The 20,645-nt window shown below is 48.8% G+C and overlaps 2 protein-coding genes across 6 annotated transcripts; both read right to left on the bottom strand.

The window, feature by feature from the left end:
* Nucleotides 1-2,348: 2,348 nt before the first annotated feature.
* Nucleotides 2,349-8,205, bottom strand: CDPF1 (cysteine-rich, DPF motif domain containing 1). Of its 5 annotated transcripts, none has more exons than XM_011934756.1 (4): nucleotides 8,157-8,204; nucleotides 6,514-6,626; nucleotides 5,448-5,559; nucleotides 2,349-3,570 (listed from the first exon to the last, which is right to left on the bottom strand). In XM_011934756.1, exons 2-4 carry the CDS (start codon nucleotides 6,624-6,626, stop codon nucleotides 3,424-3,426), a joined length of 372 nt encoding a protein of 123 aa, XP_011790146.1. In that variant the 5' UTR covers nucleotides 8,157-8,204; the 3' UTR covers nucleotides 2,349-3,423. The 5 variants fall into 5 exon arrangements, with proteins under 5 accessions (XP_011790146.1, XP_011790147.1, XP_011790145.1 ...); XM_011934757.1 differs by lacking the exon at nucleotides 8,157-8,204 and adding an exon at nucleotides 7,794-8,126; XM_011934755.1 differs by lacking the exon at nucleotides 6,514-6,626 and having other exon boundaries at nucleotides 5,444-5,559; nucleotides 8,157-8,205.
* Nucleotides 8,206-13,485: 5,280 nt separating this feature from the next.
* Nucleotides 13,486-20,645, bottom strand: PKDREJ (polycystin (PKD) family receptor for egg jelly; the record flags this gene model as incomplete). The annotated part of the gene is made up of 1 exon (XM_011934793.1): nucleotides 13,486-20,645. A coding segment is annotated over one exon (6,255 nt), but the record flags the coding sequence as incomplete, so codon positions are not given.

Genomic DNA, 20,645 nt, shown 5'->3' with positions numbered 1-20,645 from the left:
AGATCTGGAATGGGGCCGTCAACTGACCATTTGCTTCTCAGAATTTCAGTTTGAGACATGAGAAGTATAATCAGTTACTTTTCTCCCCACAGAGAACCCCTTTTGTGAGGGGAGAGGAGCTATGGAATGTGGTTCAGCTGGAACACATGCAACTACATCCTTTTGGAGTCCTTTGCCAACAAAAACACCAACAGACCAGATCGTGTCCGTGTTCAATGTCATGTCTTGATGGACACAGCTGATGACCTCAAGTACATGAGTAGTCTCATGGCTATTAGATGGATTATTTGCAAAAAAAAAAAAAAAAGAAATAATTGATTTTTACATCATAGACAGCAAACTAAGACCTGGGGAGGGGTCAGTTTTGTTTTGTTTTTTTTTTAATTTGCTAGTTGGGTCAAATGTGACAAGAAGGGAGTCTACCTGCCACCTCTTCTCTTGCCCCTCTTCCGCCCACATCCAGCATTAAAAATCCGTTCATTTAATGAACGGATAAAGTGCCACGCAAACTGGCGCACAAGCAGGCCCCCAGCCCACACACCCTGGCTCCTAGGAAAAGTGGTGACCCAGGTGCAGGGGGCATGCTGCAGGTCTGGGACATAGCTGGGCACCTTCCCCGGACCCCCAGGCCTTGGCTCTGCCTCAAGTCAGAGGGGGTCAGCCTTCAGGCCCCGGAGAGGAGCGACTGGCCGATCGTTTCACAATAAAATCACTCACTTTTGGCAACTTCACTTTTTTTAAGGCACAGTCAGTTCCTTTTTCATGTACCTCACAAAAGATGAAGACCACGTGGTACTCTTTTTGGTAAGATTACAGTGTTCATGTTAAATATCACTATTTTTTCTACATTGTGTGGTAAAAAGAACTGTTAATAGCTATATCTTAAATACTGTGATTTGAGTTTTTAAAAAACATCCTAATACAAATATTTTACTAACTTACAATCATTCATCTAATAACAAATATTTGGATTCTTCTGAAATCAGTGTTGACTCATATTCTTAAAAGCCTGGCTCTTGACCCTATTGGAAACACAAAGGAAGCTGAAATCAAACAACTAAAATACACTGCGCACAAGTGTGTATGCACACGCACACACAGTTTTTCATTTCTCTTGAGCCACGCAGAATTTACTTTCAATGTGGAAATCTCCTCCCATTACCACACTGTATATGCACAGAGCACAAGAGAGGCTATCTTTAGACACTCGCACCAGTGAGGCCTCAGACTCCAGGTTAGAGGCCACCGAGTTCATCCAGCAGTGTTTCCCTAAAGACCCTTCACTGTTCCTGTTTAGTAAATAGCTGTCTGCTGTTCAGGGAACTCTTACCTATGGGTTATTACCAAAGAACTTTGGCAATTGGAAATGTCCTGATGGAAATTCTTTGCACGTGCCGGTTCTCTGGCATCTTCCAGGTGGCCCACCCCAAAGCGTAAAGACTCACAGACCCCGTGAGTCTCCCCATACCCTGTTTCCAATACTTTGGCAAAACTTCTCGGTGCCTATTGGTTACACCCTCTGGGATCCATAATGCCATTGGGCTAAAACCCCAGGGGAGAAGGCTGACAGAGACACACGCGACAATGGGGCAGATCCCAGAGCAGGGACCGGGCCCAGTCTCTCCATGTGCGCTCTGTTAGTGAGTGCCTTATACTCTCAGTATTTTGGGGCTTACAGCTTCTTCTTTGTGCTAAACAGGTGCAGTTCCAAAGTAGGCACTGCCATACAGGCCCCAGCATCCTCTCTCCAACTTCGTACCTCTCTCCTGGTGGGGGGAGCGGGCATCCAGGACCTCCGGAATCAAGGGTGTGGAGAGAAGGGTGAAAGTAATTTTTCTAGTCACATGAACTGATTGGTTCCAGGCAATTAGAAAATGGCTATAACATAACCTTAATTTTTAAAAAAATCTTGGGTCTTCATTTTCCTATTAGGAGACTGAACTGACCACATGTATTGATTTATATCCTGAATATATGGGAACTTCTGTGTTTGGGATGTCCTACTGTAAGACTGATGAATGTACAGAGTTAATTTCAGGGTACAGTTTTGCCTTAATGGTTTTAAAAAATAAACTATTTTTTAAAATTTTTTGGTGAGTTTTGAGTGATGCTGCGAGATGGACTGTTTGGTCTAAAAGAACCAAGTCCTCAGCTGTGGGGTCCGCCCTCCGCCAGAACAGGCCCTGCGCCCCTCATGGAGGCTGCCTCCACCTGCAGAATCCCTTTGTGTCCTTCAGCGTACAGAAAGGATTGAGTACAATGTGGCTCCAGAACACGACATCCTTTTGTCTGAAGTCACATACAACAGGAACTTTTAAAGCAGTGGGCATCTTAAAATCCATCAGTGTACAAGTCAGTAAAAACGCTTTATTCATTCCTTCATGTGACAGTTGGCCTTGAGTAGTTACAAAGACAGAGCAGTGCCTGCCTCTCAGAACTCTAAGCAGACATTCCAGAGCTCACAGATCAATGTCCCACCAGCTGCTACCCTGGAAGCTTCAAGATGAGGAGCCTGGAGGAGGGGGTGCTGCAGGAACCCCTGGCAGGCAATGGGGTCAGACTTCGCAGGCACCCAGGACTGAGTCTGAGATGGCAGGGGGCAAGCAGACAGGCAGGCAGCGGGATGGTCTTGAGGTGTGGGGTGAGGGCAGGAAGCCCACGGCATTCCTGACTTGGGGTCGGGGAAGACAGTATGGAGGGGCCAGAGCTGAAGCCAGAGCCTGAGGGAACTGGAAAGGCTAGAAGCCAGCACTCGGCTTCCCAGGAGACCCCAACCATTGCCGGGTCAAGTGCCCAGGGAGAATGTCGGGTATCCAAACGTTTCAGTGGGAGATTCCTTTCCATACATGAGCTGGTTATTTGGGTTTTTAATTATAACCATAATACATGGTCAAGGTTAAAAACATTTTCCAAGCATCACATTAAGGATATGAAGTAAAAATTCTATCCCCCTCTAGACCCTCCAGACTAGCTCCAGAAGGCAGCTGCTGTCAGTGATTTTCCTTAGAGAGACCACTGCAGCCACCTACCATGCATCATGGCCCTGATACAGTGTGGCATCTCCCCTGACATGTACCTGCACGTGGCCTCTTAGGAGCTGCCCCACTGAAGGAGGTCATCCTTCTCAGTCACATCTGAGCAGCACTCATTCAGGCCTGGGCCCTGAGGGGCATGTGGGGACACCTGGCCAGGTTCCTGGCTGTGTCTTGTCTGGCATCAGCCTTTGGACTACCCTCTTGCTACAGCTCCCTGGGCCTGTGGCTGCTCTAAACTGGACTCCAGCTCCCCTGGGCTGCAGTGCTGCTCCCAGTGGTCCAGAGACAAGGCCAGGCATGGCAGCTCCCAGCTCAGCAGCATCCCCGGCGCAAGCTGGCCCAGGAGCTCTGTGCAGGGTGCTGCCCGATGACCCAGCCCCGGCTGCACTCACGTCCGAGAACCGGGCTGGCTGGGGGTCCTCTTTGATGGAGCTTTCCTTTTCTCCAAGTCTTGCCGAATTTCCTGAGGAAAAGCACTGATGTTCTCCTGGACACAAGGGAGGCAGAATCTCTTGGAGTAGAATAAGCTGCACTCCTGAAAGAAGGAGACAAGGATGGAGACTGAGTATCCTGGGAACACGGCGCAGCTCCTCCCAGGGTCTAGCCCACACTTGGGGGGCTGGGCTGGGGCTCCAGCATGCACAGTGTGGGCAGGTGGCCAGAGCTAGACCAGCAAGAGGGAGAGCCAGGCCTGAGGGCCTGGCAGGATGTCCAGGGGAAAAGCAATGCAGGCCTGGGCTACCCTGGGTGGGAACAGCTGGGATGAGACAGAAAGGCTCTGGGGCCTGCTCTGCTCCATCACGGGGCAGTGATAATAATGGAAAGCTGGAGCACAGGCCATGCCCAGAAAATCCCAGAGTCCTCCCCTCCCAGCTATCACAGCAGGAACAGTGGCCACCTGGTGCTGGGAGCGGCAGGGGACAGGAAGGACAGCCCCACAGACCAAAGAGGCCATGGACGAGCCAGCTAGTCTGGGCAGGAGGCCAGAACTGTCCAGCCATGTCCTCTCTCCTCTCTCTTACATGCTAGAACTCCCGAGATTTATCACGGTGCACAGCACATGGCTAAGGATGACATTCCCCAGCCCCCTCTGTAACTGGGCATGTGAGTCAGGCTGCTCAGGCGTGTCAGCAACTGTGTGTGCCACCTCCTGCTCATGCCCTTTGAAGGAATGGACTGTGCTCTCACATCTCTTCCCGCTGCCTGGGATGCAGATACAATGGTGGGAGCTGCCACAGCCACCGGGGACCCAAATGGAGACTCTGCTGAAGACAACAGGGGTGCCCTTCCAGCCGAGGCCACCAGTTCTGGACTCTTACATGGGAGAAAATAAGTAAATAACTATCTGCTTTACTTAGGCCACTCTTATTTTTGGTGTCTGTCTGTTCTTAAAGCTTAGTGTGCTAGCAAACATAAGGCTGCCCTCCTGCAGTTCTTAGAAAAGACCCTTAGCCATGTAGATCGCTCACTAACAACTTACTGTTTTAACAAAGAAAGCTGCAAACTCGTGGTACCTGCGTGGGCCCCCCACCTCTGCCACCCCGCTGCTCACGAAGAGCAGCCCAAGGCCAAGGTGTTGCATTCAAGACCTCCACCTCCTCACCTGGCCCACACACCTCTGCAGTCTTCCTTTCCCAGCTTCTCCTGGACTGCCAGCTCCTCCATAAGCCTCAGATACTCCCATGCCACACTGCGGAGGTTCCTCCCACCCTGGCCCATCTCGTCCCCCTGGCTGTTGATACAGCTCCCCTTTGTGCGTGTCGCCCTGTGGCTCAGGGACTTCTCAGACTCCAGGGTCACTCTGAGTACACTGGTCACGCTGGAAAAGCCACACTGCTCCATTTCCATCCGTCCTTGGGTTTTCAGCTACCCAGGTGAACCTGGCCCACCCAGCCTCTCTGAAGCTCAGTTCCCTCATCTATAAAATGGGTGGAATATAATACTGCTTTACCTGACTAAGTTAGGGGCAAGACCTGACTCAGTTAGGGGCAGGTCCTGAAGCCTCTGCAGGAAAACAGGTCCCAAGCACAGGACCTGGCACACAACAAGTGCTCAAGAAAGGACAGTCCCTTCTCCTGGGAGATCCCTCCAAGAACATCTAGAAAGTCAGTCACCATCCTGGTGAGAGGGAGCACAAGGACTGTCTGTACGGTTGGTGGGAAGGGGAGGAACCCCGAGGGGCCACTGGGGTAGGTGCAGAGCCACCAAGAACCTACTTCCATTCCTACACCAGGCTGAGACCCTCTAACTGACCCTAGCTTGCCCTCTCACCTCTCCCTTTCATCAGCTGGGGGGCCCCATCTAAAATGGGGTGAACCAACTGGTCCCTCCCTCCCAGTCCTCCCTACCCAGTGAGAGCTCCAGGATAACCACAGCAAGGACAGGCGGCCCCAGCCCACGCTGCTTACCCACCGGGCCCACACACACCAGCCTGCTGCACAAACTGCAGCGCGAGCCGAGGACCAGGAATCTGTCCTTGTGGGAGGTGAAGGGATCCTTCATGACATAGCTTTCCTCCAGGAGGCTGCAGGAGAGTGATGCCAGCGTCAGAACAGCCCAAATCTCTGCTGTCGGAAAATCGGCCACAAGCTATGGCTGGGCAGCAGCAGCCTGGACCTCCGCAGGGCCTGTACACCTGCGTGGGCTCATCAGGGCAGGAGACTAGGCCACCCGTGTTGCAGGGCAGTGACAGAAAGGATCAGCAATTGGGGGCCACACTGGCATTGAAATTGAACCTGTTCTCACCTCTGTAACAGCCATGGTAGAGAGAACCCCTTGTTCTCAGCCAAAGCAGGGCTGCTGCAACATGGGTCCCCAGACCCTGACTGATTCACCAGGGTGGGGGCACAAGGCCACCATTTGAATACCCCAGGCCTCCCTACATCCCAAGCCACACCCTCACAGCCCCTGGAAGCCAGCTGGCCTCACGCTACACATCAGAATGAGACCACAGGGTGACATGATGACACTCAGGCTCCTGGTCAGCAGAGGGACCACAGCCAGAAGGAAAAAGTCATGCTCCCCGCCGCCCCACTGCACCCCATGTGAGTAACACACCAGCCGGCTTTCCAACAAAGTGGCATTTGATGAAGGACAAGCTGGAGGTCAAGAGATAAGCCCCTGGACCCACTGGCTGTAGTCCAGTCTGCAAGGGAGAAACGCCTCCCATTAAGAAAGTGTCACGGCAAGGGTACAGCCCTAAAGTGGGAGGCCACCATAGGTCCCCCAGCTGCTGAGCTGCTCCCCCACAGCTAGAGCAGGTGTTGGACTCTGGGCTAGGTGTGGAGGAAGGTTCTGGAAGAGTCAGACCCCAAGCCTTGCCCAGGCCTCCAGAGATTACACCGGAAGCATCCAGAGCCTAGCCAGGCTGGGGCCTAAAGCTCCACACCCGAGCCAGTTTTCAGACCTAGGCGCAGCACCCACCAACCAGCACTGGGCACAGGCCTCCCTGGCTCTGGCCCAAAAGGCATGGACTCACACCATCGACTGGGTGTTGGGGGGCTTCTGTCCCACATAGCTGTACGGAGCTGTCAAGGCACAGAGTTCACACTCAAACACTCCCAGAGGCCGGCACTCTGCATGGGACACCATCTGCAAGATTAAGAGATGGGGTGTCCCTGGGTCACAGGCTTTCTCAGAAATCCTGCCCCTTTCCCAGCTATGAAGACCCTAATGATACAGTCCTAGGACAGTTTCCTGCCTCCCCACCGTACCCTTTTCTCTATCCCCAGCTGAAACAGGTTTTCACCGGTGCCCAGAGTGACAGGATTTGCTGTCCATATTCCAGTGGTTTAAGGTTTTTGTACTACTAGAGAGAAGGATCCAGACAGTATCCAGCCAGAGCAGTCATCGCTTCCTCCGGGTCTGCACCGCAGTAAAAGCTTTCTGGTCTCCCGCTCGGCCCCATTCTTAACCACAAGCCCCCAGTGAGCGCTGGTGGAGAAGAGGCCAGAGTCGGTGCGGACTCTCCTGTTTCTGCTGCTCCCAGCTGCTCTATGCCCTCACACTAGTCCACACGTGGTATACAGCATTTCATTAAAACTGTTTTCTTATCTGCTTGTATGGAACCCCCTTCTCATGCTCATGGTTGGGTCTATGTAGCCTCTCTTTCCTTAGACTTCTAGCTAAATGGCTGCCATCTCATGGGTTCATCAAAAGTTACGATTTTGCTGATTACCCAGCTCCTTCTTTGACTATGGAATCAAGTACGACATTATCAGCTGGCCCCTAGCTCTTGGCTGTGAACTCCCCTCGCCTGAACTGAGCGTGGTGTATAAAGGCACATCAAGTGCAATGGGATTCCCCGCTGGGTAACCCCAGATGCAACTCCAGGAAGCATGGGTTACCAATGACTTTAAAAATTACAATCTGCCCAGGCGCAGTTGTTCATGCCTGTAATCCCAGCACTCTGGGAGGCAGAGGCGGGCGGATTACCTAAGGTCAGGAGTTCGAGATCAACCTGGCCAAAATGGTGAAACCCCATCTCTACTAAAAGTACAAAAATTAACCGAGCATAGTGGTGGGCGCCTGCAATCCCAGCTACTTAGGAAGCTGAGGCAGGGGAATCACTTGAACCCAGGAGGCGAAAGTTACAGTGAGCAGAGATTGTGCCACTGAACTCCAGTTGGACTACAGAGCGAAACTCCTTCTCGGCTGCGGTGAGCCGAGATCGCGCCACTGCATTCCAGCCCGGGCGACAGAGCTGTCTCAAAACAAAACAAAACAGAAGTTATGATCCCGTCGCGGGTGTGCGTGAACCTGATCCCGCTTCTCTTCTGCACACCGGGGAGTCCTAAGCCCCGGCCGAGGCTCCTGAGGGCGGCGCCTGTGAGCAGGGACTGCTGAACTGGTCCGGGGGTTGCTGGTGGGTCCCCGCGAGCCTCCGCGTGCCCTCTCTCGCCCCAGCGCTGCCTGAGGTCGGGGGGACAGTTCCGTGAGGCACACACCCCGCTCCTCGGTCCCGTCCCCAAAGCTGAGAGCTGCAGAGCCGACCCCTGGCGCTTGGAACCCAGCAGGCCACGCCGGCGCGGAACTCAGTCCCGGCGACCGGGAGGCGCCCTGAAGCAGCGTAGGGCGGACCCACAGCTCGCTCGCCCCGCCAGGCCGCCTCCTCGAACTCACCGCGGCCAGCGTCGCACGGCTTCACGTCCAACGCGCCTGCGCGGCCCCGCCCCACGGCGGCCCGACCAACCCCGGTGCAGTCGTAGACGCAGGCGCAGGCGCGGAGCGGAAGGCAGGACGCCGAGGTGGTTTTCCGCCTCCGCCTTGCTTTTCTGGTAGGGCGGTCCACTGCGCGGTTTTCGGCTCTAAGCTTCGAGGCCGTCTGCGGGGTTGGGCTCCGTGCTGAGGGGCGTCCCGTCTGGCCGTGCGCTGCGGGAGGGCGCTGCGAGGCGCTCAGCTTCTGAGTGTTCCACCGGGTTCGACAGGGTCGAGGTCGCCGGCGCGAGGCCCCCGGATAGCTGACGGGCGCGAGGGCGCCTCCAGTCTCCCACCCGCTCTCCGGCGCTGCGGGCTAGACTGCCCGTCTATCCCAGAGGGACGTCTGCCCCAGTACGCAGCAGGGGATGTGTCGGGCAAACGGGGGTCTCAGGACCTGTCCTTACTCCTCCAAAGCCCACGTGGCCTGCGGCGCCCCTCGGGTCTGCGCCGCGTTCTCCTTTAGCCTCCCGGGCCTCTCTGCTGCCCCTCGCCCCCAGGCACACCTGCTTGCCTCTGTTCCCGCCCGTGGCTTCTGACACACCGTGCCCTAGACCCAAAATGACCGCCCTACTCCTGGAGCCTCCGGTGTGTGAGAGGCACCTTTCCCTGGGGTCAGGGGCCCGGACTCTGAAACTGGTCTGGGTTTGCCTGTGAGCGCCAGTCCTCCCAGCTGGAGTCCCTCGCCCCAGCCGCAGCTGGCCTTCACCTGTGCTTTGGGGACGACAGGGTGGCCGCCCTCCTTCCCCCAAAGATTTGAGGGTTTTGCTCCACGCGGGAGGTCTGCCTGTGCCAGCAGCCCGCAGCCTCTCACGTGCTGTTGCGTTACAGGGCCCTCTGTGACCTTTCCCTATGCCGAGGGGTGCTTCGTCTCTGTTCCTGAGAGACCAGAATTTACGCTTGTCTTGTCAAGCCACATTTGTAGGAATGTTGCCAAGTTGCAGCAGGCTGGGGTCTGGGACTTGCTCCTTTGGCGAATTGCGAAGTAAGGATGTAGAAGGCATTTTAGCAGTAATGGAAACCAGAACCACTCTTAGACCTGGGCAAGAGCGGCCCCAGGAATTGGCAAGCAATTAGCAAGCAGCTGGATTTCGATGACCTCCACTCTGCTTAGTGCAATGGCATTCGATTCGTTAGATCGTTTCAAAGATGACATACCGGGTTGTTTTTGTTTTTGTTTCTAGAGGTGTCTAAAGATGGAACATCTTGAAGCATTTTGAATCTGACCTGTGACTACCCTCAGATACAATGATGGTAACCCCATAAGTGCCGTTAAAGCAATTTGACTTATGTTAGGTTAACATTAGATGCATTGGAAGAGTTAAGTGAAATAATAGGCAACATTCAAAGAGCAAATCGTGGTCTCTGGCAGAAAATAGTTAATTTTGTATTTGAGCTGTCCAGTTATTACAATTAGAAAAAACTTTAAAGAATCCAAAAGGATTTAAAATATTGCATTAAGTTTTAGGAGAAAATGGTTTCCCAAAAGTAACTGCATATGAAATAAGCACTAAAATGACATTCAAGTACAATGTAAGAAAATCAGAACTAGAAGCATTTGCTGGAGTGCGAAGAAAAAGATTTATGTACGAATGATTCTGAAACTAACTTCTATAGAGACTATTTTCCGGCCATGGTAGATCAAGGTATAAATTCTACTGAAGAGAGAGATTCAAACAAAGTGAGTAACCTACCACAGTTTTCAGTTTTCTTTATAATACCCCAGCAACATAAAAGAAAAACGTAAGAAATCCTATATGGATCTAAATGTAAGAAACGATGATAATGGTGAAATAATAACATTATTTTATATAATGAAAATATTGTGTAATATTTTCTGCAATCCTGATAATTTTTCAAATGCGCCCTTTCTACAGTGTTTAAACAAGATATCAATAGTCATGGTTCATTTCTGCATATACAGCTTTAAGAATCTTATTCATAATTCCTTACCGCTCTCAGCAAAGTCAAGTTTCTCCCAGTTGAAATAACTAAAAACTATCTGAAAGTATACTGACTCAGGAAAGGTTGTCTAATTTGGCACTACTGTCAAAAAAAGGCAATTGCGTGAAAATCTTCATTAGTCATTCTTCTGAAATGAAGACAAGAAAAATATTTATGAAAGAAATAACATAATTTGTGGATTATGTATGTATTTATTACCCATCCAAGCATTAGCGGCCCATCAACAGAATACCCAGAGGTATACAATAAACATTAGCTATCTTTAATATTTTGCCAATTTTCAGCTATATTAAAACCATAGTTTTACACATAATTTTGAATTCTGTTTTATGAAGGTGTATTTATTTGTTCAGGTAAGTGGATATAAATGTTTTATGTAACGGTTTGTAAGCTTTTAAATATTTGGACATACAGAGATTTGTAGTCCTGCCTTAAGCCCCACAGATGCTAGGGGTGGGCTCACTGGGAAAAATGCATATATGTTGTGGCAATACTTATAAAATGTTGTATGGATGTAATCTTAAAAGATTATCACAATATCAAATATTGTACATTGTGTATTTAGGTGAAGACTGTGAAAGAAAATCTGAAAATCAGAAGGAATTGAATGCAGATGAAATCTAGAGCTAAAATATTGCTAATAGCAGCAAAAGGGGGTACTGTGGAAGAATAACTTCTTATGTACCCCACTTCACTAAATATCATTCTATTTGTTCTATTCTCCCTTTCTGCCAGTACCATGGTCTAAAGGCTTGCATTTTGTTTTTAGTGCTAACTAATGAAATTCCAGAAGCAGGCCTTAAAAATGCAAAGTCTTCATAATTAACAGTAAGTGTTGAGATAGATGAAGGGCATATATCCCCTTCTCTGTAGCTACAGCAATGGAGCTTTCTCTGCATATAAAACTTGTTCAACTACTCTTAAGTATTTAATAAGGGGCTAAATTGAGAACAGGAATATCCATCTTCTTGTTCCGTGCAACAGAGAGTGGGAGGGTATTCATGACTATAGCCAATGATTCTGGAATAGTCCTACCCTATCCCTGGAAGTATAATGAGAACAAGAGTCTTAATTAAGACTCCTTTAGGCTGGGTGCGGTGGCTCACGCCTGTAATCCCAGCACTTGGGGAGGTCAAGGCAAGCAGATCACTTGAGGCCAGGAGTTTGAGACCAGTCTGGCCAACATGGTGAAACCCCATCTCTACTAAAAAAACATACAAAAATTAGCCAGGCGTTGGTGGGGGCATGCTTGTAGTCCCACCTACTCGGGAGACTGAGGCACCAGAATTGCTTGAACCCGGTGGGCAGAGGTTGCAGTGAGCTCAGATCTTCCAGCCCGGGCAACAGAGCAAGACTCCATCTCAAAAGAAAAAGAAAAAAAAAAGACTCCTTTAGAAATTGTTGCTATGGGCCGGGCGCAGTGGCTTACGCTGTAATCCCAGCACTGGGAGGCCGAGGCAAGTGGATCACCTGAGGTCAGGATTTTGAGACCAGCCTGGCCAACATGGCGAAACCCCATCTCTACTAAAAAAAAAAAATACAAAAATTAGCTGAGCATGGTGGTGTGCACCTGTAGTCCCAGCTACTTGAGAGTCTGAGGCAGAATTGCTTGAACCCAGGAGGCAGAGATTGCAGTGAGCTGAGATCAAGTCACTGCACTCCAGCCTGGGCAACAAAGCAAGACTCTGTCTCAAAAAACGAAAAAAAGGAAAAAAAAAACAAAAACAAGGACACTTCCCACTTCCCCAGCACACACAAATTGTTGCTATGTCCTGTGAAAATGGCCTTCAAAAGAAACCTGAATTTTTATTTGTTACTTGATACCTTGTCCTCCTGATAATGGTATAATTGGCATCTCCTTGTTTCTAAACTTTATAAATACCTGTCATAACTCTTATCAGGTTAGAAGAAAACCCCTCGTACTCTCTTTCCCAACATGCCTGGAAAGAGTCCTGTGACTGTTGGTTCTCTCACTTTCACCAAGAAATTGAGATTCTTGTCTCATTTGGCAGGTCCCACAGCAGCTGTCCCTGGTTGTCACTCAAACCACCTCCAGTGGTTGTTCCTGGGTCTCCAGTGACTCCCTACGGCCTCTGCCCATGTGGCCCCTGTGGTTACAACTGTGGCCCTCCTGACTCATTAGTAACTCATTCTCCCACTGCACAGCTCAGGCTGTGTTGGTGGGAAACCTTTCTCCACCCCTGGTGCTTTCTTCCTGGGAAGGGAGGCCAACTAGCCTACCCTGATCCCGCTCAGCCCCTGAGAAGGGGCAGGGACTTCAGCGGATTACCAAACTGGAGGAGAAGGCCTGGGAAGGCCCACCCACAGACAGCATGTGTCTCTGCCTTGCCCTCCTGCCAGCAGTCACTGCTGCCTTGAAGGGCAGGCCTCTGCAGCTTGCCTGCAACTGGGTCTCGAGCTCCCTCATTCTGTAGTTCAGTGGGCAAGTGCATTTGACCCGACTGCAACCAGCCTCTATCAGTAAAAAGTAATCATGTGGACACCTGCTGACCCTTTTTCTCAATCCATTCAGAAGTCAGGTGGTTAAGAGTGGCACTATCTCAAGAACATGTGCCCCAGTCGGAAGCAGCGGGCCAGTGTGGGCCAGGCCACTCCCATGGCCTCCCCACCAGGGAAGTTAGAAAATCCCCATCTTACCTCCTTTTTTGTTGCTTCTTTTGAGATAGAGTCTTGCTCTGTTGCCCAGGCTGGAGTGCAGTGGTGAGATCTCGGCTCACTGCAGCCTCTGCCACCTGGGTTCAGGTGATTCTCCTACCTCAGTCTCTTGAGTACCTGGGACTACAGGTGCCCACCACCATGCCTGGCTAATATTTGTATTTTTAGTAGATACGGGGTTTCGCCATGTTGGCCAGGCTAGTCTTGAACTCCTGACCTCAAGTGATCCACCCACCTCAGCCTCCCAAAGTGCTAGGATTACAGGTGTGAGCCACTGCGCCCAGCCACCATGTGACCTGACCCTTTTTAACTGTGTGAGGCCTTGGGTGAATCATGAGACCTTTTCATCTTCCCACCTGGCAACAAGTGAGACAGAACTACATTCTGCCCAGGTCTAGGCGTCCCCTCGAAGAAAACGACGAAAGGAGTCTATGTGTGTCTGCAGGGGCCTAGTGTGGTATGGCCATTTCAGTGCAGCTGAAGATGACAGGGACACCGAAGTGGGTACAAAGCAGCCACCCATCTCATTTGGTTGTCCCCCTTTTCTAGGCCTCCACTTTGAGGGCAGGAGCTGTATGTGTATATGCCCCTCACACAGAAATCACTGCAAGGCTCAAAGAAGAAATCTCACATTTAATTCTGATAAAGCTTAAAGTGGCATCTACATAAATGAACATGCTTCTGAGTGAAAATAGTACAGCTACCGGCCCTCATTTCCCTGAAGTGATAAACCACATTTTCCTTATTCCTAAATAGTCCAGCACACCATAAATAACCAAATGCCCAAATCCTAGATGCATATGTTGCTATATTCAACATATAGACATATTTCAATATGAACCCATATACACCTTTTTGTTGTTTAACAAAACACGTGTCTTGGTCAGAAAATGTTACTGAATTTTACTTTAACTACCAGTAGCTTTAAGAATAAATGAGAAGCAGCACTTCTGCATTCCCAAGCATGAAGCAAGTCCTGGAACTCCCCACGAGGCCCTAAGCCCAGATGGACCAAGAGGAGGGGAGGCTCGGCAGCCCTGATCTACAAAGGGGCCTCCCAGCAAGGCCAAGGAGTTTGGGGCTCTGTCAGGAGCAACAGGCCACCGGCTTCCAGCGTGGGTCAAGCACAGAAACACCCAGACAATGCTCCACCCTGGCCAGGTCCCTCTCTCAGATCTGGTTCTCAAAACCAGTGGCTCTGCCTTCTCTACATTGCAGGCACCAAAGAAACAGGGTTGCCCCTGTACAGGGAGTCATATAACTCCCCTCTAAAAGGAAATCAGTCCAGGAATCGCACACTGTGATCCTGCTGTCTCCCCAGATGCTATACCACACCAACTTTTACATTCCCAAGAGCAGAGGCCAAGATTGGGGATTCTTCCAAATGTAGGGGATGCGCCTTGTGAAGGACATGAGTAGAAAGCATGACTAAGCCACTGACACTCCCTAATCCCCTTAATCCCACACTCAGCAAGTGTTTGGGGAACACTTGCTTGTGACTCATGAAACCATCATCCATCAAACAACAAGGTAAACCATTTTCTTCCCGTTGATGTTTCTGGTCTTCAGCCCTAGATAACGGTGGCTGTTCTTCTCTGGCTGCCCATACAGCATGTCAATAAAGAACTCAGGCTCATCTTTGGCCTTAGATCGTGAGGTCCAAAAGCTGAACATGGTTCTCAGCGTACGGCACAAGTAGGTCATTGCTTCCACTTCATCTGATGGCTCCTCATACACAGGCTGCTTCATTTCCTCGTATGCAGACAGAATTACAGCCTGAAATAAGTTGATCAAGACACAGATCATCACCAGCATGAAAGATGAGAGGAACAGGACCCCCAGAATCCTGTTATTGGAAAATTCAGTGTTCTGGAAAGCTGAGACACAATAGGAAAATACTGTCTGAGTGGAATGAATCAAGTTACTGTAGTTCCATTCATGCTGACCAAACACCAGGTAACCAAAAGCCATATATACAAAGAAATACACGGACACAACAAATGCCATGTGGCAGATGCCAGGGAGGGCAGCCTGGATGGCCCTCTGAGCCAGGCGCACATCGTAGAAGAATCTGGAATACCTGAGGGTCTTCAAAATTGTCAGAAATAACAGGAAACCCAAAATTATCCTCATGAAGTGATCTACCTGAGAAACTGCATGAAAGGGAATGAAGTCTTCAGGGTTCGACAAGTAAAACTGAATTATGCCAGTGGCCAGGAAATGTTTCCTGAGAAAGAGCACAATCAACACAGTAAATACGCATTTTAAAGCAAAGTTGAGCAAATTATACACACTTCTCACATAGGAAGCTCTTTCTTGCATAATGATATAACCCTCATCCACAACGTAGGCCAAGAAAAAAATGAGAATGGCCACATACAAGTAGATTTCTGCTGAAGTTTTTCTGTCAAAATCAGCAAGTGAAAAAGAGTGCAGAGATATGCTTGTGTTGACAACTCCTAACTGAGAGACCTCAAATATGACTGAAATGCTACAGAACAGATTTACATCTGGATTAAAAGTCGTTAATTCCAAAACCACAGCCCATGTCTTCTCATCCAGCCAATTGCTTTCTTGAAGTTCTTTGAGCCTCAGTGTGGAATTAAACTGCTGCTGTTTTGGAAAAAAATAGAGTGCATATCCTCCAGATCCATAGGTGTGTAGTAGTCCATAGGAATAATACAACCATTGCTTTCCTTGAGGCTTATAAGTAAATCCATTGGTACTCTCATCTATAGCCTGCTTATCAGCTTCATTCCAAAAGCCAGAATAGTTTTTTGTGTCTTCTGGGTCAATGCCATATTTGGGATGACAATGAATTTCTCTTCTGATGCTGTTTTGCACAAACTTTTCGGCAGGTAGGCACATTTTTTCACTAGATTTTGCTCTCACTTGCCTCATCAATGGAAGGCCAAGGATTTTAGATGAGCTTTCAGGAAGAAATGTTGGATTCAGGTCATTGTGTAACAAAGGCAACAGCACGCTGTTTAGCCATCTATAGATGTCTTCTAGCTTAGTCACATTAGCAAGATCCATAGAGAACCGATCACGAATAAACTGGTTATAGTAAAAGCTGTCAATGTGACGTAGTAGGACGATAAGGATCAACAGAAGGGCTAGAAAGATAAAGTGAGTTAGAATGTAACTCAGAAACAGGAGTGCTCTTCTCTTGATCCTCTTCTTTCTTTTGAATATTCTGATTTCATCTTCTGTAAGGGGTTGGTACATCCTCGTGCCTCGGATTCGGACAATCTGGTCATGTATCCTCTGCATTTCTTCTGGATGCATTCTCATTCCATCCAACCTGATCTCAGTATATTTATACTTGGTTGACCACGAAAGGTTTTTGCAATACTTGGGTTTATTTGTTCTGAAGCCTGACAAGAGTATAATTTTAGATGGCTGCACCAGAAAAACTGACTGACAGAATGAACAAAAAGATGCAAAGAGCCATTCTATTGACTTGTCGTAGCCGTAAGTCAGTCCATAAAATACGATGAAGAATGAGGATATGCTAGAAGTAGCAAAAACCAAAAACCATGCAACATAAACACACCACCAAGGCAGAATGATCCAGGGTTTTTTCTTAAGCTGCTGGAGATCCTGTTGGGAAGGATGCTCTTTGGAGTGGACATCCTGATTGTCTTCTGTGTTGTTACTGGAATTTGTATTTGGCCTGGGGGTCTCTGGGGTCTTGATTTGTGCTTTCCTATGCCTGTGCTTGGGTCTGGAGGTTGCCTTAGGAGCAGGCTTTGGAAGCCTGGGCTTTCCTTTAGATGCAGGTTTTGCAACCTCCCTGGGGTGTGCCTCAGCAGTTTCATAAGCATGCCATTTTCTTAAGCATTCTTCCCAGTGCTCACTTGCTTCTGACATTAGAGGATGATTTTGAGGAGATACCTCCTCTAGATCCGCTTGAGGTTTCCTCTGGGAATAGGTGAACAAAAAAGTTATTAATAATTGCACAGGGATTGTAATTAAGACACTTTCAATTCCTATCATCATTGATCTCATGTACCTCCTGTCTCTTGACTCAGTTTGTTCTTGTCTATTTAGATTAAAGAACATAATGTTACAAAGAAGAGAGCTTAGCAACATTGCTAAACAACAGGACAATCTCTGGAGCCTATTGAATGTTTTAGCAACAACACTAGCAAAAATAGAGAACCACATGTGGTTTTTCTGGAGATTACTACTCACATCTATAAAGAAAAAGTCTTTTCTAGTCAGAGGCTCATCTGGATGGGTAACGTGAAATGTTCTGTCCAAAGTGGTATCAATAGAAAGCCATTTCTGGCATATGAACAGCCAAATGTGCCTGCTAAACAGATTTTCCACTTTGATTCTACTTAAATACCAGCTAGGCGAATGACCCTCGTTGTTGTGCCACACACGGATGGAATGGATGTCCCCCAAGTCACTTTTTGTCGTTAGGAGGAAAGTGTTGATGCTACCTCGGTAGAGAGTTGTAAAATGTGGATGGCTTAAACAATGCACATCACTGGTACTCACAGTTCCTCTAAGTTGCACAAAGACATTGGCCCTGGTCCCAGACCCCCAACGACTTCCTGTAAAAATAGTCACCAAGTAGCATAAATTATCATAAGGATCATTATCTGGTAGAACTATCACATGCCCCCGAAGATGCTGGTCAATTTCATCCCTGTATAAGGCCCAGAAAGCTAGGATCACGTATAAGAGAATAATGGAAAGCACAGTGAAGAGAGTCACAGGGTTTTGGTGAAGGCTCTTGATGATATTTAACCGTAGATCCACAGGATTAGGGATCACAATCACCTTGGCCATCACATAGTGGGTATGCAGGTGAATGTTGGTGAGTCCGACTGTGCCCAGCTGTCGTCTGGCCCTCACTATGTTCTTGCAGATGCAGTGCACGTCATGCCAGCTGGTCTTCTCACCAAGAACGCAGTAACCCTCTCTCCATTCACTCTGGATCCCATACATGTCCAAGCACTGGATGCTGAAAATAGAAATTCTCACTAGCTTGTCATTAGGCTTCATGACAAAACGAGGTGCCTGCAGAACTATGGATACAGTACAGTGGGGAGAGTGGCTGTGCTGAGCTATGAGTTGCAGCAGGGACACGGGGAGACAGACTATACGGGCCTTCTTCACTGTGCAGGCCGGGTCAAACAGGGCGCTCTGGCTGGCAACTGGAGGGATGTCATGAGGCACTAGGAAGGTGGCGACCAGTGCTGTGGGAGTGATCTGACTGCCTGTGTACACCAACACCGTGAACAGCACCATCACTTCTGTCACTATGTGGACCAGCACCTCCCTAAGCACTCTGCTGTCCACTTGAAAGCTAAACCCACCTGTCGTCTTCTTTGAGGACCCATCAACATCTCCGTTGGGTCCCACTGTGAGATTAAAAGCTGCAAAGGTCAAGTTTTTCCTGATGAGGTACACTTCCGCTACATCAGGTGTAATCTCTAGCACACTACCATTATCTGCAGCTCCTGTCATTCTGAATCCAAACACCTGTACCAAAGTGTTTTCCTGATCATTTAACCAAGGAAAGGGGTCATTTGTGAAATCACAAAACATTGTGGAAATGGGAGCATTTGCAGACAGACCAGGAACACTGCTCGCATTGAGTGTTGGATAAAAACAATTTCTGCAGTGTTTCTCATTTCCAAAGACCTGGGTAACACCCCACTTTTCAACTTTCTTGACATACATGTTGAAATTGGGGGTTCTCATTGAGGTGGTTTTGTTCCCTGGCACTTTATTAGTCAGTATTGTGTCTGATAAAGATTCTATTACATAGAAAGGATCTTTAACCACCTGGTGAGGAGAAGTCATTTTAAGAATATTAGACAAACTAATTAATGTTCCAGTGCTCACGATTTCTATTTGTTCAGATCGAAAGCGTTTATCTTTTTGTTGATACTCTTGTAGGGCTTGATTTGCTTGCCATATCCTCATGGTGGCACGTTTCTGAGCATCCCAAGTGAATTCAGAGGGTTTCTGGGTTAATTTGGTAATAGTCATGACTACCTGGCCAATTTCCACCAAAGTGCTTACAGGAAGAAGGAAAGACTGATTGATGAGGTGTTTTCGGAGATTGACTCTGTCATTTTGGAGAGGTAATTCAGTTTTCATGTTATTCAAAATGGAAGCTACTATATACAGTAAGTGACCTGCAGGTAAAAAATCCTGCTTTTGAATCAAAGTAGACAGCAATGAACTTGGTCCCATGGTGAAACTGAGTAACTGATTCAACACAGTCTTTGATGAATTTTTGTCAGTGGGAGCTTGTGCAGTGGCATGCAAAGTCACCTGAGAAAAAGCTCCTAGAGAGTCATAGACTTGGACATATATCTTCAAGGCATATTGATTAGCCACCATACCAACAGGGAGAAAGGAAGGGGGTGATGTGGACTGAGGCCCCAAGTACAGGATGGTCCCCAGGGTGTTCTCTTTTACTGAACTTATTTCACCAGCACTGTGTAAATCAGAAACAATTATTTTATATGTAAGAGGGACGTGCTTATCCCTAAAATTACTACACTGTACAACAAATTTAGTAATAAGTGCAATTCCTTTAGCTGGATTAATTTTGCATTCTCCGATTTGAGGGCCATGGTTAATAATAAAGGAATGCCTGAAGACTGAGGTAGCTCCACTCCAACTTGCTAGATGTAGAGAAATTGAAAACTCAGCTTCCAAAAAATGCTGAAAAGCAAAAGCTTTTATAGACAGATAAGCACCGTTCCTTCCTGTTACAGTTTCCCCCATCCAATCAAATAGCATCTCACCACCTGAAAAAGACAAAATTGACCATGTATAGAAATCACGGCTTGCACAATTTGTGCAATTTAGGAACAAAGAAAATCTATCAGAGACAATGAAGGTTCTCTCACAATTTTCGATACATGTGATGTGGGCTATGGCTTTTGGTCCTTGGAGCACGTGGACCCTCTTATCAGAAAAAGCTGTCCTAGAGTCCTTCTGAATCACCATTCTGAAGAAATACACGTGGTCGCCTTTAAGTGTTTCTGGCAAAAGTGTCAGTACAGGGCCCGTGGCCCAGGGCCACTTCAGATTGGCTTGCTCAGGGTGACAGACTTCCTTGCTCCCCAGGATTATTCGATCCCCACGGTAGTTTCTGGGATCTGAGGTACAGTACCAAAAGAATTGGAGTCCCTGTAACGGGCTGTCCGCATCTGGGTCCGAGGATGTGGACCCGTCCAGAATCAGCTGCTCTGCGAAATTAGCTGTTATGTTGACATCGCCAAGCATCACCGCCTGCAGGGAACTCCTGACAATCCAGACATAGACGGCGTCCGAGTCTTTCACCTCGGGCATCTTGGGGTTCCTTGTGGTGATGGACACCGTGAAATTAAACACATACACTCCCCACTGTAACGAATTGCTGGGGATGTGAATGAACAAGGGGCTCTTCCTGATCTCGAGCTGGGGCAGATCCAAGGGCTGCGTCCAGTCGGGCGCGTGGCCCACGGCGGGTACTGAGAACACCTGCCAGTACTGGGAGATGGCAAGCGCGGCCGGGCAGTCCAGCTGCACCGAGGCGTTGATGGTGGCCTCCGCCTTCATGCTCAGGCGCACGGGGGCGCCCCTCTGGTCCGTGTTGATCCTCACGCGCTGGATGACGCAGGCGTTTATCTGACAGGACACGGACGACTCGACGGCTCTGTGGCGGGACGAGTTGACGGCCTGCAACATCAGGCGCGCGGGACCGTCTGTGGGGCACTCGGTGCGGGCCACGAAGCCCGGTTGGGACCGCGGGTC

Source organism: Colobus angolensis, unplaced genomic scaffold (assembly GCF_000951035.1).
Source record: "Colobus angolensis palliatus isolate OR3802 unplaced genomic scaffold, Cang.pa_1.0 Scaffold138, whole genome shotgun sequence".
Taxonomy (NCBI): Eukaryota; Metazoa; Chordata; class Mammalia; order Primates; family Cercopithecidae; genus Colobus; species Colobus angolensis.
This window is presented reverse-complemented; position numbering and strand designations above follow the sequence as displayed.